Raw genomic sequence first — 16,442 nt, forward strand, 5'->3', positions numbered from 1 at the left:
ACAGCTTTCTCCTTCTGGTGTTGGTTTTCACCCAATTTACTACCTACCAACAGCACTGGCCTCTCTCTTTTGCATCCATGTGGCATCCATGTGATACATCCAGACAGAATTCCCAAAGTCCAAAAAGCAATATGAAGGGTCTGACAGCGCCTTGGGTTTCTTTTTGGGGAAAAACAAAACAAAAAAACAAAAAAAGAACCCCACCCCTGAAGCATCATCTTTTCACATTTGGTTCTTTGGTCCACTTATTGGTTCGCCACGATGCTCTCTCTGGACTTCTGTCGGTTTGGGGTTGTTGGGGTTTTTTTTAAGGCCCATTTTTATTATCTTTCATCTCTCTGGGGGCTCTATTCAGGGCTGTGAGTCACCTCAAAGCCTCCAGGAGAGTAAGCATGGGTTACGTGGCTTGTGAGTCAACGTTTGCGGTCCTTGGGGTTTCTCAGTTCCAGAAAGGAAGTGGATGCTGGTTGTGAGGGTTTGTGGCTAGACTTAACCCCAAGCCACGTTGTATTTGTCTATGCAAAAGATAAGTCCCTGTGAGAACAGCCACCCCAGTCAGCTAGGCTTCACATTCCTGCCATCCAGGGCCGTATCCCCCACAAATAGGGGCTTCCAAATCAGACTGGATCCCAGATCTTCTTGCTAAGACCCCAGAGTTTGTTTGGCTTTTGTTTTTAAGTGAACTCCATGCCCAAAGTGGGGCTCACATTCAATCCCGAGATCAAGGGTCACATGCTCCTCCAACTGAGCCAGGCAGGTGCCTCCCCAAGTCTTTTCTTTTTTTAAAGATTCATTTACTAATTTGAGAGAGAAGGAGATTGAGTATGAGTGGAGGGGAGAGACAAGGAGAGGCAGGCTCCCTGCTATTCAGAGATCCTAACACAGGACCCGATCCTAGGACCCTGAGATCATGAACTGAGCCAAAGGCAGATGCTTAACCAACTGAACCACTCAGGCACCCTCACCCACTCCACAACCAGGACTTTTTAAAAAGAAAATAGTGGGGAGTTAGTGGTAACATCCACTCACTTCATTTGACTTGCCTGAAGCAAAGCAACCCCAGTGACGCTGATTCTGCTTCATAGAAGCGGCAAGGAATTGATGAAAGATATCCCGGGCAGTTCACACCCAAGAAAAGCTAAGGAAGCAGGTTTTGAAGAGGATGGTGTAGTAGGCAGAACAGTGGCTGCCCCAAAGAGGTCCACGTCCTAATTCCCAGACCCTATTACTTTGCATGGCAAAGGGGAATTAAGGTAGCCGATGGGATTCAGTGGCTCACCAGCTGATGTAGAGGGGAGAGGTGATCTTGGATCACCAGACAAGCCAAATGGCATTACCAGGGTCCTTAAAAGAGGGGAAGAGGGAGAAAGATGGCAGTGTGAGGACTTGGTCCAAGGTGGCTGGCCCTGCAGACAGAGGAAGGGCCAGGAGGTTAGGGATGTGGCGCCCACTGGAGCGGGTCGAGACAGGAAGCATTCTCCCCATTGAGAATCCAGAAGCAACACAGCCCTGGCTGACACTTGACATTCGCCCTAGGACCTAGGCTTCTGATGTCCTGAACGTGAAGAGAGTAAGTGTGCATTGTTGAAGCCACCCAGTTTATGGCCATCTATTACAGCAGCCCTGAAAAGCTTGAACACACAGAAGCCCACAGACATATTTGGAACAAAAGTTACTGGTCTTGGTGTAAGCCCCACCAAGATGCAAAATGAAGAAGGTCTGGTTGGTCTTGCTTGAATCACATCCACGTGCCCACTCCCCAGATATGCAGACACGGGACCCTGATTGAGAGACCCACCCAAACTGTGGACGACAGGCGAGCAGAGAGCCCATGCAGGAGCTCCCGGCTGGGTGAGCAGGTGGAGGAGCAGGGAGCCACGTGCCCAGGGGCAGCAAGGCTCTGTGCCCTGTGTGCCTCTGCCAGCCCAAGGCTGTCATTACTGATGTCACCGATGATGGGATGTCTCCTGACGACATAAGGCATCTTGAAGGACCCAGCATCACTCCTGTGGTATTACCAAAAACACGTAGCCTAAATTAATCATGAAGTCACAGGCAAACCCAAATTGAAGCACTTTCTATAAAACACCTGGCCAGGACTCTTCAGAAGTATCCAACTCATGAAAGAGAAAGACCGTTCAATTTAAAGCAGGTTATGGAGACATGCCAACTAACACAAAGTGTGATTCCAGGTTGGATAATGGCTCAGAAAATAATTTTGTGGGGTTTGGCAGGGGGTGGGGGGGTTGCTATAAAAGACATTGCCATTGATAAAATTTCAATGTCTATAGATTAATATCAGACATTAGCACCATTATTATTTTCTTGATTTTGATCATTGTATTTTTGTTATGTAGTAAATACCATGACCTCCAGACAATCTTTTTCTTTTTTTTTAGATTTTATTTATCTATTCATGAGAGATACACAGAGAGAGGCAAAGACATAGGCAGAGGGAGAAGCAGGCTCCTCACAGGGAGCCTGATGTGGGACTCGATCTCAGGGTCCTGGGCAGACGTTCAACCACTGAGCCACCCAGGTGTCCCTCCAGATGAATCCTATACATATTTAGAGAACCAGAGGTTTCGAGGTTACTCTCAGACTACCGTACTATCAGTAGAAGTATTTCTTAAACTAGTTTTTCCCTGATCCCACAGTAAGAAATGCACACACTGTATAAGGATATGCACATGCATGTGATCTATGTATGTGTGCTGTGCATGTATGTGTATCCCTGTGGTGGACAGGCTCCAGGGGTTCCCACCTCGTGGCTGCCCCAGCTCTCGGGCCCCCCAGAGGGTGGCTCACAGCACTATTGCAACAAGGCAGTACATGCTAGCAGTACAGATGCCCGGCAGTAACCTAATCCCAGAATCAGACATTCCGTCAGCTTCACTCTGTTCTTTTCACTGGAAGTGAGTGGTTGGGTCCTGCCCACAGTTGGAGGTCAGAAGGCATGGAGAGGGGGAGGTGGGGATCGTTGGGCTCCAGGCTGGAAGGTGCCCACCCGAGTCCGTTCATCCCAAACGTATCCTTTGGCTGTTGTGGTCTGATGTGGTAGCAAAAAGAAAACTGTATTTATAAAGCTTTGAGCCGTCTTCAACTCCCCTTCCTCGGCACTTTTGGCATTTGGGGAAGGGCCATTTTGGGGAAGGGCCATTTGCTGCTGAACTGCATATCCTAGGACATGGAACAGTATCCCTGGCGTCCACAAGTATCTCAAATGGTACGGGTTTTTTAATGCTAAAGTATTTGTATCCTGATTACTGAGCTTTTTGGCAGGCCCGCCCCAGGTCTGTGCAGGAGCTGAGTGCCAGCCCCGTTTCTGTCACCCAAGCCGCACAGCTGTCCCGAGCAGGACTGGCATCTGTGCGGGCCTGTCCTCAGGGCTGTCCCGGCAGCTTGGCCAGGGTATGGCACATGTAAGTGAACATTCAGCGGCAAGGAACGCACAGCTGCCACTGACCCAGCCAGGCGACAACTCATTCATCACCATGCTGTCCTGTGAGGTAGTCAGGTTATTCTGCACATTCACAGTGGGAGAAACCGAGGCTCAGAGAGGCGACTGAGGGTGTGCACGGTCCCACAGGGAACCACGAACCTGACTGGGTCTGGCAGACAACTTTCCCAATGGCCACACAGGTCTGCACCGTGGCCACCAGTGGCCCTCCAGACACAGCCACACCGGAGGGAGCGGCCTCCTCCCTCAGCGATTCCCTGTTATACGCTCAAGGCAGGTGTCTGACGGCCAGATGCGCACCTGCCACTGCCTGAGAAGAAAAGGGCAGCTACTGATCCGTACCAGCGTGACGTGGGCATGGCAACCAGCGTTCTTTGGGCAATACTGCCTCCTAGAGGGACCCTCTGGGCATGACAGCAGTAGTCTTGAGGCTCGCACGAACAACACTGCCACCTAGAGGGTGACGTGGGCATTTCGGTCAGCGTTCCGTGGGCAACACTGCCACCCAGAGGACGCTGCAGACAGAGCAGCCAGCTTGGGCTGGCCTTGCGGCTCCATCCTGGTACTCCGCCTCCCACGTGGTTCTCACACCTGCTCCCTGAGATTATTTAGGGAGGGGCTGCCCCCTCACTGAGGAAACACCTGACTTCTCCAAGCCCACCAAGCGGGCACTTTCAGCCCAAAGCCTCTGGGCTACCTCTTCATCCTCAGCTTCGGGGGCTGGAGCCTTCTCTTTGAGTCCATCAAAGTACTTTCCAGAAACACCCTCCAATTCCTCTGCCACGGCCAGGTACGTGCTGGGCTGGGCTGCCAGCTGGGGGCTCTTGACCAACAGCCAGAAGATGGGCCCTGCAATCAGCCCACAGAGCATTCAGTCCACACACGTTCAGGGAGGAGGACATGAACACCCCACTCTCCCCCTAACACCCCCACCCCCACCCCAGGGTTGCCTGGGGCCCAGAGGCCAGAGGTGACACTGCAGTCCCACACAGCCCACCTCCAGGCCTGTGCCTCTGAGGTTCCCTCCACCAGGAGCTCCTTTCCCTGGCACTGCCCAGCCAAATCCCTCCAGACATAGAGACCAGCCCAAATGGCGCCTCTTCCAGCAAGCCTCCCCGGCTTTTCCCCAGGCAAATGGAGGCTCAGTCATCTCTGAGTCCTTACCCTATGCCACCTTGCTTTAAAACAGCTTTTATTTATTAAATGTCTCTGGGGCCAGGCTCAGCTTAAAATCCTTGCTATCTGGCACCCACCCAGTAAATGATTTTCAGGATTACAAATACTAGTTCTAAAGTTCTAATTAATGTTGACAAATTGAACACCAATAAAAAATAAATTTATATAAAAAATAAAATAAAAAATAAAGCTCTAATTATTTATTCAGTTTAAAGCTGGTCAGGTGGGGCAGCCCGGGTGGCTCAGCGCTCAGCGGTTTAGCGCCACCTTCGGTCCAGGGTGTGATCCTGGAGACCCAGGATCGAGTCCCACGTCAGGCTTCCTGCATGGAGGCTGCTTCTCCCTCTGCCTGTGTCTCTGCCTGTCTCTCATGAATGAATAATTTTTTTTTATATTAAAAAAAAAAAAAGCTGGTCAGGCCCTGAGCTGGCCATTTTAAGGCCCGTCTCATCCTCCCAGTAAGTGTGAGGAGGGCACTAGGATGGCCCTCCTGTGTAGTTAAGGCAACTAAGGACCTAAGTGGTGAGGCTGCTTCCCCAGGTGGCACAGTTTGTTTGGGGTGAAGGTGGGGTCACCCCAAGCACAACCAGGAAGCAGCTCCATAATCCCCTCCTCTGGGACTCAATTTCTTATCAAACAGCATCTAGCCTATTTCCTGGGGCTATTCTGAGGCCACCAGGCTGGATACACATGTAGACTCATGCTTGGCATCCCAGGAGATACGGGGGGCGGGGCAGAGCGAAGCTGCTCATGTAGTCTCTGAGTGTGATATTAGTTTTGTATCAATTTGACTGAGCCAAGGGGAGCCAAAAAGCTGGCAAAGCCTTCCTCTGGGGCGTGTCCGTGAGGATGTGACCAGAAGAGATTAGTGTTGGAATCAGTAGACCGAGGAAAGAGATCTGCTTTCACCAATATGGGCAGCCACCATGCTCTTAGCTGAGGGTGAGACCAGAAAAAAAGGCGGAGGAATAGCGAATTCCCCCTCTTTCTGCTCAAGCTGAAACATCCATCTCCTGCCCTCGGATATCAGTGCTCCTGGCCTTCGGGCTGGGACCTACACCATCACTCCCCTGGTTTGCAAGCCTTTGGGTTTCGACTGGGATACCAGTTTGGCCTGGGACAGCAACACCATCTTCTCAGGCCTCCAGCATGCAGATGGCAGATCATGGGACTTCTCAGCCTCCATAAATGCATGAGCCAATCCCTCATGACAAATCCCTCCAAGCATCTATATACAGCCTATTTGTTCTGTTTCTCTGTAGAACCCTGACTAATATACTGAAGAGAGTCCTAGGCCCTGAGCTGAGAGGGCAGGGGCTCAGCTAAGGGACCGCAGGCCAGGAGGGTTCTTACCGAGTGTGAAACTGGAGAAGGCAGAGCTGTGCATGCCTGTGTGTCTGCCCAGCTCTGTCCTGGCCACGCCAGGGTGCAGAGCATTGACAGTCACGCCTGTGCCTGGGGAGAGAAGAGGAGGGATGAGGGAGTGGGCAAACATCAGGTTCACACCCCACCTGGAAGGCTGACGTTGCCCATTCTCAGCTCTAGGGCTACCCAGTACTGTGCCATGTCCTACCTTTGAACCCACAGCACCCTCTTGCTCTGAAACTTCCACAATGAGGGGTTTCATCTTGCATTGCAGCTCTGTTGCACGACTGCCCAGAGCAGAGCCTCCCAAACCTGAGCGTATGTAAAAATCACCCGGAGCACTTGAGACACCCAAACCGCTAGGTTACACCCACCCCCAGGGAATCTGAAGCAGTGGGTCGGGGTGGGGTCTGAGATGTTGCAGTGGTGACAAGCTCCCAGCCCAGCTGACGTTGCGGGTCCACGGATGCTCTCTGAGGAACAGGGCAAAGGGTTCCTTTCAACTCCAGCTCTGTGCACACTGAGGTCAGATCATTCTTGATCCTGCTGAGCAGCTAGCTGCCAGTAGCAACACCCACCCCACCTCCACTCCCTGAAGCGAGCAAGGACCACAACTATCTTCAGATACTGCCAAATGTCCCCGGGGCATCCATATCACCCATGGTTGAGAATCACCAGCCTAGAGCACCAATGACTTAGATGCCTGTGTGGGATGAGCAGGGAAGGATGCCACGACTGATGAGTGATGTCTGCTTTAGGCACCACCGAACATGGTGGTATGTGTTTCACACATCCACCTGCTCTGTTCTGGGACCGATGCTTGACCTCCCATCGGTCCAGGGTCATAGCAGGACTGTCCCAGGCTCAGAGCTAGAGGAAGAGGAAGGCCAGCGAGGCTCACACAAACATACCCTGCAGCCGCCGGCTCAGCTCCTTGGTAAAGAGGATGACGGCCAGCTTACTCTGGCAATAAGCCGCTTTGGTGTCATACTTCCTCTTCTCCCAGTTCAAGTCATCAAAGTCTATGTGTCCTGCAACGTGGGCCAAGGACGAGAGGTTGATGATCCGTGAAGGGGCTGAGGCTTTCAGTTTGTCCAGCAGCAAGTTTGTCAAGAGAAAGTGACCTGGGTGAAGGACAACAAAAAAAGAAAATTGTCACTGAATTCTTACCTGGTGCAGAGGATCGTACTGAGAACATTACCTTCTTTGACCCTCCCAATAACCCAAGGCTCTCAACAGGGGCCAGTTCTTTCCCCCAGGGGACATCTGGCAATGTCTAGAGTTTTGGTCATCATAACTGCAGAGAGAGGAGGGGGTGTTCCTGGCATCCAGGGAGGCAGCTAGGGATGCTGCTAAACATCCTACAGCACTCAGAATAGCCCCGCAGCAAAGAGTGACCCAACCCCAGAGGTAAGGCCCTCTTAGAACCCTGTGAGGTCAGCTAGGGGACGGTCTGCCTCCCTTTCTCCTTCAACAGAATGTTTGGCTGTGTACAGGACTGCCCAGTGAAAGACTATGTCTCCCAGACTCCCTTGCAGCTCCATCAGGTCATGTGCATTATGACCTTCCAGGACCTCAGCATGTGGCCGTATCTGGAGAGAGGTCTTTATAGTGAAAATGAAGTCATGAGGGTGGGCCCTGATCCAGTGATTGGCACCCACCTAATATCTGTCCCCACCCCGCCCCGCACCCTTACTAACAGAACTCCAGTTACATGTAGGGTGACAACAGGTATACAGAGTAATTGACAGGCAGACAGACTACAGGACAGACGAAGGGTCAAGAGACCAAGAGATGGACGGAGGAGCCAAAGAACTAATGGAGCATCCAGCAATGAGGAGGCAATTCCCTGAACTGCCAGGTGGCCCCACACCTGGCCACCTAGCTGCCCTGGAGAGTGGAGGAGGACCCCAGTGTGCCTGGCCCACTGGGGACCCTGCCTACATCCCAGGCCCATACAGACACCACGTAGCCCTCAGCCTGTGGCCTCACCCAAGTGGTTAACACCAAACTGCATCTCAAAGCCGTCCTTGGTGGTCCAGTGGGGGCACCGCATCACGGCCGCGTTGTTGACCAGGATATGAACTTGCTCCTCCTCTAGGAGACAGGGGTGAGGGCAGGTATGTCAGTCGCATGCCTGCCTGGAGCACCAGCGCAATTGGTGTAAAACAACTCAGTGCACTGAGCTGAACTGTCCTAAAACATTCAGGCCCACCCAGAGCCTGGGAACGCAACCTGTTTTTGGAAACAGTCCTTGAAAAAAGTAAACAAGTTAAGATAAGGTCACAGCGTAGGCCCTAATGCAGCAGGACAGGGACTGAGGACCATGGGGAAACAGAGGCCATGATGCATCGATGAGCCAAGGATCACTGAGGACCAACGGCCACCGCCAGAAGCTGAAAGAAGCAGAAAGGATCTCCTGGTCCCTTCCTGAGACTGTGATCTTGGACTTCTGGCCTCCAAAACTGAACAAAACAGATCCCTATCTAAAGCCAGCACCACCCCCCATCCCAGACCCTGGCCGCTTCACAGGCAAAGCGACCGTCCCTCTCCGAGCTTCCCTTTCCTTGTCAGTAAAATGGGATGAAAAACAGCACCTTCCTCCCCGTATCAGTTAGCCAGGGCTGCCATAACAAACTATCACATGACAGGCCACTTGAACCTGTTGTGTCCCAGTTCTGGAGGCAGGAAGTGCAGGGTCAAGTGTCTCAGGGCTGTTTCTTCCCAAGGATCAAGGAGTGAGGGAAGAATCTGTGCCAGGCTCTCTCCTGGGCTCACAGGTGACTGGCCACCATCTTCTGGCCTCTTCCTTCGCATCTGCCTGCGTCCTGATTTCCCCATTCTCTGAGGACACCAGTCATTGGATGAGGGCCCACCCCGATGACCCCATTTCCACTTCATCACCTCCGTACAGACCCTCTCTTCCAATCAGGTCTCGCGTAGAGTCCCGGGGGTTAGGACTCCAACACATCTTCTGAGGGAACACAGTGGAACCTGTGACACTCTCACAGTGGTTTTTGGGAACAGCGGGGATAACACACTAGTTATCTAGCACCTAGTAAACAGAGCCTCTGGCTTTATTTGATGGTGGAGGGAGTCACACAGCCATCAGGAAACCAAGCTCTAGAATTGTCCAGACGACAGTTCAAACCCCCAGCTCTATCCTGAGCAGCGTAGGACCCTGGTCAAGTCACACAGCTTCTCTGTGACTCAGTTTCCCCCTCTGGATAAAAGATAACACTAGAATTTGCTGGCAGAGTAGGAGAGAAAAAGCACCACAGCACCACACATGCAATAGGCTCTGGTTGTATAAAAAAGCCAAGGAAGGGGCGCCTGGGTGACTCAGTCGGTTAAGCCTCCGACTCTTGGTTTTGACTCAGGTCATGATCTCAGGATCATGAGATGGAGTCCCACACTGGGCTGTGCTGGGCATGGAGCCTACTTAAGGTTCTTGTGCGCTGTCTCTCTCTCTCCCCCTCCACCTCCCCCCCCGACCCCCCACCCACCCCCCCCCCCCGCCTCCCCTTCCACTTCTGCTCACTCGCTCTAAATAAATAAATAAATAAGCAAGCAAGCCAAGGGAAGGTATATAGGTACATACACCTGCTTGCTTTATAAATGCACAAACCATGTCCAAAAGGACACACAAGGGCACTGGACACATCTAAGGAAAGCATCTGGTAGCTAGCGGCAGGGAGGTGTTTGGTTGAATCACCATTTGTCCTTTCTGAATGTTTAATCCTGTAATGTTATTCCTGTTCGAAAACATAAAGACGTGAGCCAGTTCTGAAAACATCTGGTGGGACATGAAATGAAAGTGAGTCACCTGTGTGACGAAGTGCAGAAAAAGGTCTGTCTAATCCCTGGATCAGCAAAAAGAAACACCCAACAAGGTCAGTGGGAGTTCCAGGTACTCTGTGCTATGCCACATCGTATCCCCCACCGGACTGGGTGCAGAACCTGACTCTGACTCCTCTCTGTGTCCCGGGAATCACCCATCACCCACGAGAGCCAGGACACTTCGGAACTGCTGGCTAAGTCAGCACTGCCGCCGCCTTCACCCAGCTAACTCACCCTCCAGCTGCCTGCACATCTGGCCTCACCTGGGCCTCTGCATCCTGTAGGAGCTAATGCCGAAGGAGTGCGTCTTCCTACAGAGCAGGGGTCCCACAGAGCAAACTTCTCCTATAAAGGACCAGACTAGATTTTTTTGGCTTTGCAGGTCATACAGCCTGTCCCTCTGAACTCTGCTGTCGCCGGTGTTTATTTACAGATGCTGATATTTGAATTCCATACAGTATTCACATATCCAGAAATACTCTTTTAATTTCTTTCAACCGTTTACGTAAATGGTTGAAACGTAATATATGTTCACATGAGAAGGTCAGAAAATATAAGAATGTATAATCGTCACCTGTAGAAATCTGCACCCGTCCACAAACATGGCCCATGGTCTACCAGCACCACACTCTAGGACTTGTGTCCGCCCAGGACCTACCTCGCCCCACAAGGCCAGCATCCTCCCTCCTACCTTCAATGATCTTCGCTGCAAACTCTCGGATGGATTTGAGAGAGGCCAAGTCCAGGTGCCAGGCACTGACACGGTGATTAAGGGTTTCCCCACGAATCTCCTTTGCCGCTGCCTCACACTTCTCCATATCTCGACAGGCCAGAATGATGTTGCCTCCTGGAAGCCCGGGATAGGAAAAAACTAATTTTTCAATCCTCACCCCAGTACAGAGAACAAACACAAATGAAAACACAGGTCTGCTCAAGAGTGTGTACACGGGGATCCCTGGGTGGCGCAGCAGTTTGGCGCCTGCCTTTGGCCCAGGGCGCGATCCTGGAGACCCGGGATTGAATCCCACGTCGGGCTCCCGGTGCATGGAGCCTGTTTCTCCCTCTGCCTATGTCTCTGCCTCTCTCTCTGTGTGTGTGACTATCATAAATAAATAAAAATTTAAAAAAAAAGTGTGTACACACGAGCCCCCAGCTGCGCTGTTCACAGCAGCCGAAAGATGGAAACCACCCCTGTGTCCATCAGCTGCTGAGCAGAGATGCACAAGGTGTTATATCCAGAGCCTGGAATGCTACTCGGCCACGGAATGGAACAAAACACTGACACATGGTATAACATAGGTGGACCTCATAAATGTGCTCATAAAATGTGCCAGTCACAAAAGATATGTGGTGCAGGATTTCGTGTTTATGAAATACCTGGAACAGGCTGATCCACAGGAGGTCCCTGGGAGGGGTGGGAACCAGGGTGACCTCTCAGAGGACCAAGCTGTCCTTTTGATGAAAACATTTTCATCAAAAACGATTGGCAACGTTCATACAACTCTAGTAATACATTAAATGCCACTAGAGTGTGCACTTTACATGGGCGAATTATGTGATGTGTACATTAAATTCTAATATGGCCATAAAAGAAAAACTTTAAAAAAAAAAAAAAAAAGAAAAACTTTAAAAAAAATTAGAGAAGTGAGAAGAACCAGGGATTGGAGGAGGACAGGCAGCCACAACACTGACCACATGGACCCATGTGGCTTGCCTGCCTACCACTGGGCCCAGCTGCCTCCTACACACCCCACTGCCCTTCACACGGTCCACAAGGGAACTCATCTGACCCCAGATCTGTTCATCCTCAGTTGCTACCCGGCCCCCAGGACAGCGGAGCACGTGCCCCTTCCTTGGGGAAAGCCCACGGGGTGGTGGATTGTCGATCATCACAGCCCCCACCGCTCTGACCTGAGGGGTGGATGGGCTGCTCTGGCTCAGCCCATCAGGACCAATTCCTTAGGCCACCCCAAACTGTCAAGCCCAAAGAACATTTCCCACCTCCCCCAGCTCCTGCACCTGCCCTGCCACGGCCATCCCGCCCCAGCTGGTGGCAGCTCTAGTCTCCTTGCTGCTCAAACCGAAATCCTTGACTTCTTGTCTGATGCCTGATCCAACAGGTAATCCACTGATTCCAACTTTGAAGGAGATCTTAGTGTGCCTAGAAGGGCACCCTTCCTCCTCTTCCATGGACTTCCTCCATAACCCCAGTCCCACTTTGAGAAAAACACTGAATGAACCCAAATTAAAGGGCCTTCAACAAAACACCTGAGTAGTAAGCCTGGAAGAGACTGAAACCTGATTCTGTTCCACAATCTCTAACCCCAGCCCTAGCCCCGCCATCAGGAGGGCCAACACTGAGAGAAAAATCAACACCAACAACCGCTGAGTGTCCGCAGCCCCCTATGAGACCCAGAGTCTCCCCTGCCTCTTTCAGGGACACCAGCCTTTCTGGCGCAGGCTGGCATAAATCTGGCTCCTGCCCTGTGCAGCCCAAACTGGGGCAACCTTAATATCCCCCAGGAAACCAAACCTTCCACCCCAAACCTCACACGCCAAGCCTCAGCGGAAAAAGCACCTCTTCTGGCCAGCTCCAAGGCCGTCTGCTTCCCAATGCCTGTATTGGCGCCAGTCACAATGACGGTCTTCCCAGGAATGGTGGCCTTGCTGGGACAGGCCCCGCCCGCAATGTAGTCTCTGAAAATAAGAAACAATCATCAGCTCTGTCTGCACCCCCACCACACATGCCCCTGTTAATGATCTTGAGCAAATGACCCCACTGAGCTTGTGTTCCCCCAAAGGACAGATGAGAAGGACATCTCATAACTCCGTGGGGGCCAGTGTGATGGTACAGGCAAAGGCTCAGCACAGCCCTGTGCGGGGAGGTGCCACAACATGACAATCATTACTTTGTAAAGACCCACTGTATTGGTCTCCTATGGCTGCTGTAACAAATTACCACAAGCTGGGTGGGCAAAAACCACGTGCGGGTAGTCAATAGCTCTGCAGGCAGGAGTCCAAAACAAGTCTCACTAGGATAAGGCCAGGGTCTTGGCAGGACCATGCTCCTCCTGGAGGCTCTAGGGGAGAGGCCGGTCCGTGAACTTTCCAGCTCCTAGAGGCGCCCACAATCCCTGGCTCATGGCCCCTCCTCCTCCATCTCCAGAGTCAGCAGGGCCTTCAGGTCACTGACTCTAAAGACCAAGGTGATCATGCTGGGTTCCCATCTGGACAAACCAGGATCACCTCCCCATCTCGGGTCCTTAACTGAATGGCACCTGCAAAATCCCCTGTAACAGGTAAGGGAAGACCTTCACAGTTTCTAGCACTAGGACATGCACATCTTTGGGGGGGGGGGGGCTCTTACCCTTTACCCACATTCCCCAGAGGCCAAATACTGGAAACAAGAGAATGTCACCAGTAGGGGACTGACCAAGTAGGCAATGCCACTTCCATATGACAGAAGGGCCCTGTGCAACATAGAAACCGCCAGCCTTCCAGGGCCAATTTTTTTACTTTAAATTATTTAAAAATAAAAATAAAATAAAAATAAATAAATAAATAAATTATTTAAAAATAAATAGCCATACTTTTTCTCCAGGACATTCAGCTACCTTTCATTCTGCCTATCCCATGCTGTCACTTTCTTATTGTTACTATTTTCAGCTTTGTCAGCCCTGAAAGTCAATGATGAATAAAAGTCAAGTATGATGATGATGAAATGATGATGATTTCAATGATGATGAAAGTCAAGTATGAATAACGATAAACCAAACCTGATGAATTTTATTATAAGGGAAAATTATTTCCATCTGCAAAAGAATTACCTCCATTTTCTAGAACTTTCAAAAACACCTAGTTACTATTACAGAACTGGAGTGTAATGAATTATAAATAACAAGATATGGGCCAACCCCGTGAAAAAGACTTTATCAGATCAGGAGCAACAAGTTCGCAATGAAGCCTCATCACAGGGCAGGCAAAGGTAATTATTCAGAGATGACAGTCTATGCTTCATGCCCTAAAAAAAAAAAAAAAAAAAAAAAAAAAAAAAAGAGGGACACCTGGGTGGCTCAGTGGTTCAGCATCTGCCTTTGGCTTAGGTTGTGATCCCAGTGTCCTGGGATCTAGTCCCGCCTCGGGCTCCCTAGAAGAAGCCTGCTTCTCCCTCTGCCTGTGTCTCTCATGAATAAATAAATAAAATCTTAAAAAAAAAAAAAAAGAGTATTTCAATATTCCAATTACTTTCAGGCCTCCCAGCCTATCTCTTGTATTGTGTAACTATAATAAAATTACATATGTAATAAAATTACATATTTTTCTTTTACTGCTGTAAGAACACTTAACACGAGCTCCACCCTCTTAAGTTTTTAAGTGCACAGTACAATACAATATTGTTAACTGTGGGCCTCATACAGCAGCTTGGAGCGCTCAGTGGCCACAGGCGATGGCTATCATAATGGACAGCACAAATGTGAAACACTTCCATCAGCGCCGAAGGTCCTGCGGTCCTGCCGCAGAAGGTCCAGCATTCAGTGCTGCTACAGAATATTGGGGAGCTGGGTTTTCTGTGGGGTTTTTTGCGGGGGGAATCAGCCTAGGAAAGACATGAATTATGCACATATCCCATGCAATACAATCCTTTCTTCAGAGTTGGGCTATTCGGTTTGCATCTCTGCGGATTAACGAGAGCTTGGGTGGGTTGCGTTTTCCTTGCACCAGGGCCACATGTGACGTATGGGGCCTGCCCCTTACAAGTCTGCAGGACGTACTCGGTCACACTGACAAGCGCGGAAGTCTGGACCAGCAGACTTGCAAGGGCCCGGGCCCGCCCCTGCCCTCGGGGTGACCTTGGGCCGTGACCTGCCCTCTCGGCCCTTCCTCGGTGTGCCCCCCACGCTGCCTGGACCAGCCCTAGGCTGGCGACCACCGGGGCGGCCTCTCTCCCGCCCTCCGCCCACCCGCGGCGCGCACTCACCGGAGCAGCACGGCGCCACCCACCGCCGTGCCGAGCACAGACAGCGGTAGGAGGTAGCGGTTCATGCCGGGCAGGAGCGGGGTCCGCCGCCGAGCCCACCGGAGACCTGCCGCCCGGTCGCTCCGAGGAGCTCACGGCCGGCTACCCACGTGGGGAAGGACCAGCTCTGCTCCGAGCCGAGGCTTCCGAGGGGGGCGGGGCCTTGACGGCCGGGAGCGGGGCCCATGAGGGCGGGCCTCGGCGCCGCGGCGGCCCGGAACGCGAGTTTCCGTGGTCGTGGGCGGGGCCGCGCCCTGCAGGCGGGGCAGGGGCCGAGCCTGCGCACTGTTCCAATGACGTCAGGTTCCCGCAGCTCTCGGCGTTCGCCTGGGTTAGAGACCTGCTGCTTCCGCCGCCCACTGCGCTGCGGCTGGCAGGCTGCGCTCCTCTCCGCGCATCTCAGGTTTATCAGCCGTTCCCACCTGACGTGCGTGCTCACCAGTAGTACCTTCCTCATAGGCTATAGGAGAACTTGAGAATTTCGACACTCGGAAGCCAGGACCTAGTGGCCTCGGGATTCCCAAACTCCTGGGGTCCTGAAGGAGGAAATTAGGGCGTTAGACTCCTGGGTCTGAGGGAGGAGGGCCTGGGGGCCTGGACTCCTCGATAGGATATTATAAATTCATAGAATGAGTCATTATTTAATTTTGAAGAAGTGAAATGCTGGCAGTTTTGACAACCTGGATGAGTAGCTAAAGCATCATTCTGAGTGAAAGAAGCCAGACACAGAAGTACAAGAAGGACAAGTATGACTCCAGTTATATGACATTCTAGGAAAGCAAGCCAGTAGTGAAAGAATGAAGATCGGTAGTTGTCAGGGCAGAGAGGGTGGAGGAAGTGATTGCCAGAGAGGTAACTTCTTCAGGTTTTGAAATCGTCTCTGTGGTAATCCTACTGGCAGTTACATGCGTGACTACATATATTTGTAACATGCTATCAGCATGTTCTCTTAAAAATAGTGAATTTTGTTGCATGTAAATTTTCCTACAATAAAGTTGACTCAAAAGAACTGAAATTTTTTTATACTTTTGTTTTGGAAATCATTCGACCACAACTAACTGTTGATTTATGATTCGATCAGGTTTGTCTGCAATCAACAGACATATTTGAGAATTCTTATGAGGTAAGAAATATCTGCCTGATAAGTTATTTCCAAATTCCCCACGAGGTTTTTGAATATTGGATTAGACAACAAATTTGATGTGATGTTTTGTAGACATAGAATGAAATGTGCTCACTTTGGGTCTGCAGCTTTTGCAGTTTGGAGCTAAATTTTTTCTCTTGGACAGATGTTGCCTGTTTCCATAATGCTGTGAAAACTGTGAGTTCTGTGTGCCCTCCCAGACACAGGGCACCCAAAGTGAACACAACAGCCATGGGTCCAGGGTCTGAGATTGGAGACTCAGCCTAGGAGTGAGGAGAAGGGTCCCAGAGCAAGGGATATGTAAATAGGGTTTTGAAGGATGAGTAGGAGTTCTTCAAGTGGAACAAGTGGAGAGGGACAACTAGACAAGTGTGACAGCATATTTAAAGGCTCGGAGTCATGGGGCAAGTTGCTTGAGGAGTGACACAAGTTTGGGATGG

The 16,442-nt window shown here is 51.1% G+C and overlaps 1 protein-coding gene across 1 annotated transcript; it reads right to left on the reverse strand.

The window, feature by feature from the left end:
• Positions 1 to 2,327: 2,327 nt before the first annotated feature.
• RDH13 (retinol dehydrogenase 13) lies at positions 2,328 to 15,084 on the reverse strand. The gene is made up of 7 exons (XM_041729293.1): positions 14,820 to 15,084; positions 12,420 to 12,538; positions 10,533 to 10,688; positions 7,994 to 8,098; positions 6,913 to 7,125; positions 5,990 to 6,091; positions 2,328 to 4,309 (listed from the first exon to the last, which is right to left on the reverse strand). Exons 1-7 carry the CDS (start codon positions 14,882 to 14,884, stop codon positions 4,065 to 4,067), a joined length of 1,005 nt encoding a protein of 334 aa, XP_041585227.1. The 5' UTR covers positions 14,885 to 15,084; the 3' UTR covers positions 2,328 to 4,064.
• Between the last annotated feature and the right edge of the window lie 1,358 nt (positions 15,085 to 16,442).

This window comes from Vulpes lagopus, chromosome 2 (genome assembly GCF_018345385.1).
Source record: "Vulpes lagopus strain Blue_001 chromosome 2, ASM1834538v1, whole genome shotgun sequence".
Taxonomy (NCBI): domain Eukaryota; kingdom Metazoa; phylum Chordata; class Mammalia; order Carnivora; family Canidae; genus Vulpes; species Vulpes lagopus.

Excerpts from the sequence above, each read along its gene's own strand:
- RDH13 (XM_041729293.1), bottom strand. The coding sequence starts at position 14,884 with ATGAACCGCTACCTCCTACCGCTGTCTGTGCTCGGCACGGCGGTGGGT. Across the intron at positions 6,092-6,912 it reads GCTGAGCCGGCGGCTGCAGG|GCACAGGCGTGACTGTCAAT; the intron begins GTATGTTTGTGT and ends TTCTCTCCCCAG. Across the intron at positions 4,310-5,989 it reads CTTCTCCAGTTTCACACTCG|GGCCCATCTTCTGGCTGTTG; the intron begins GTAAGAACCCTC and ends GGCTGATTGCAG.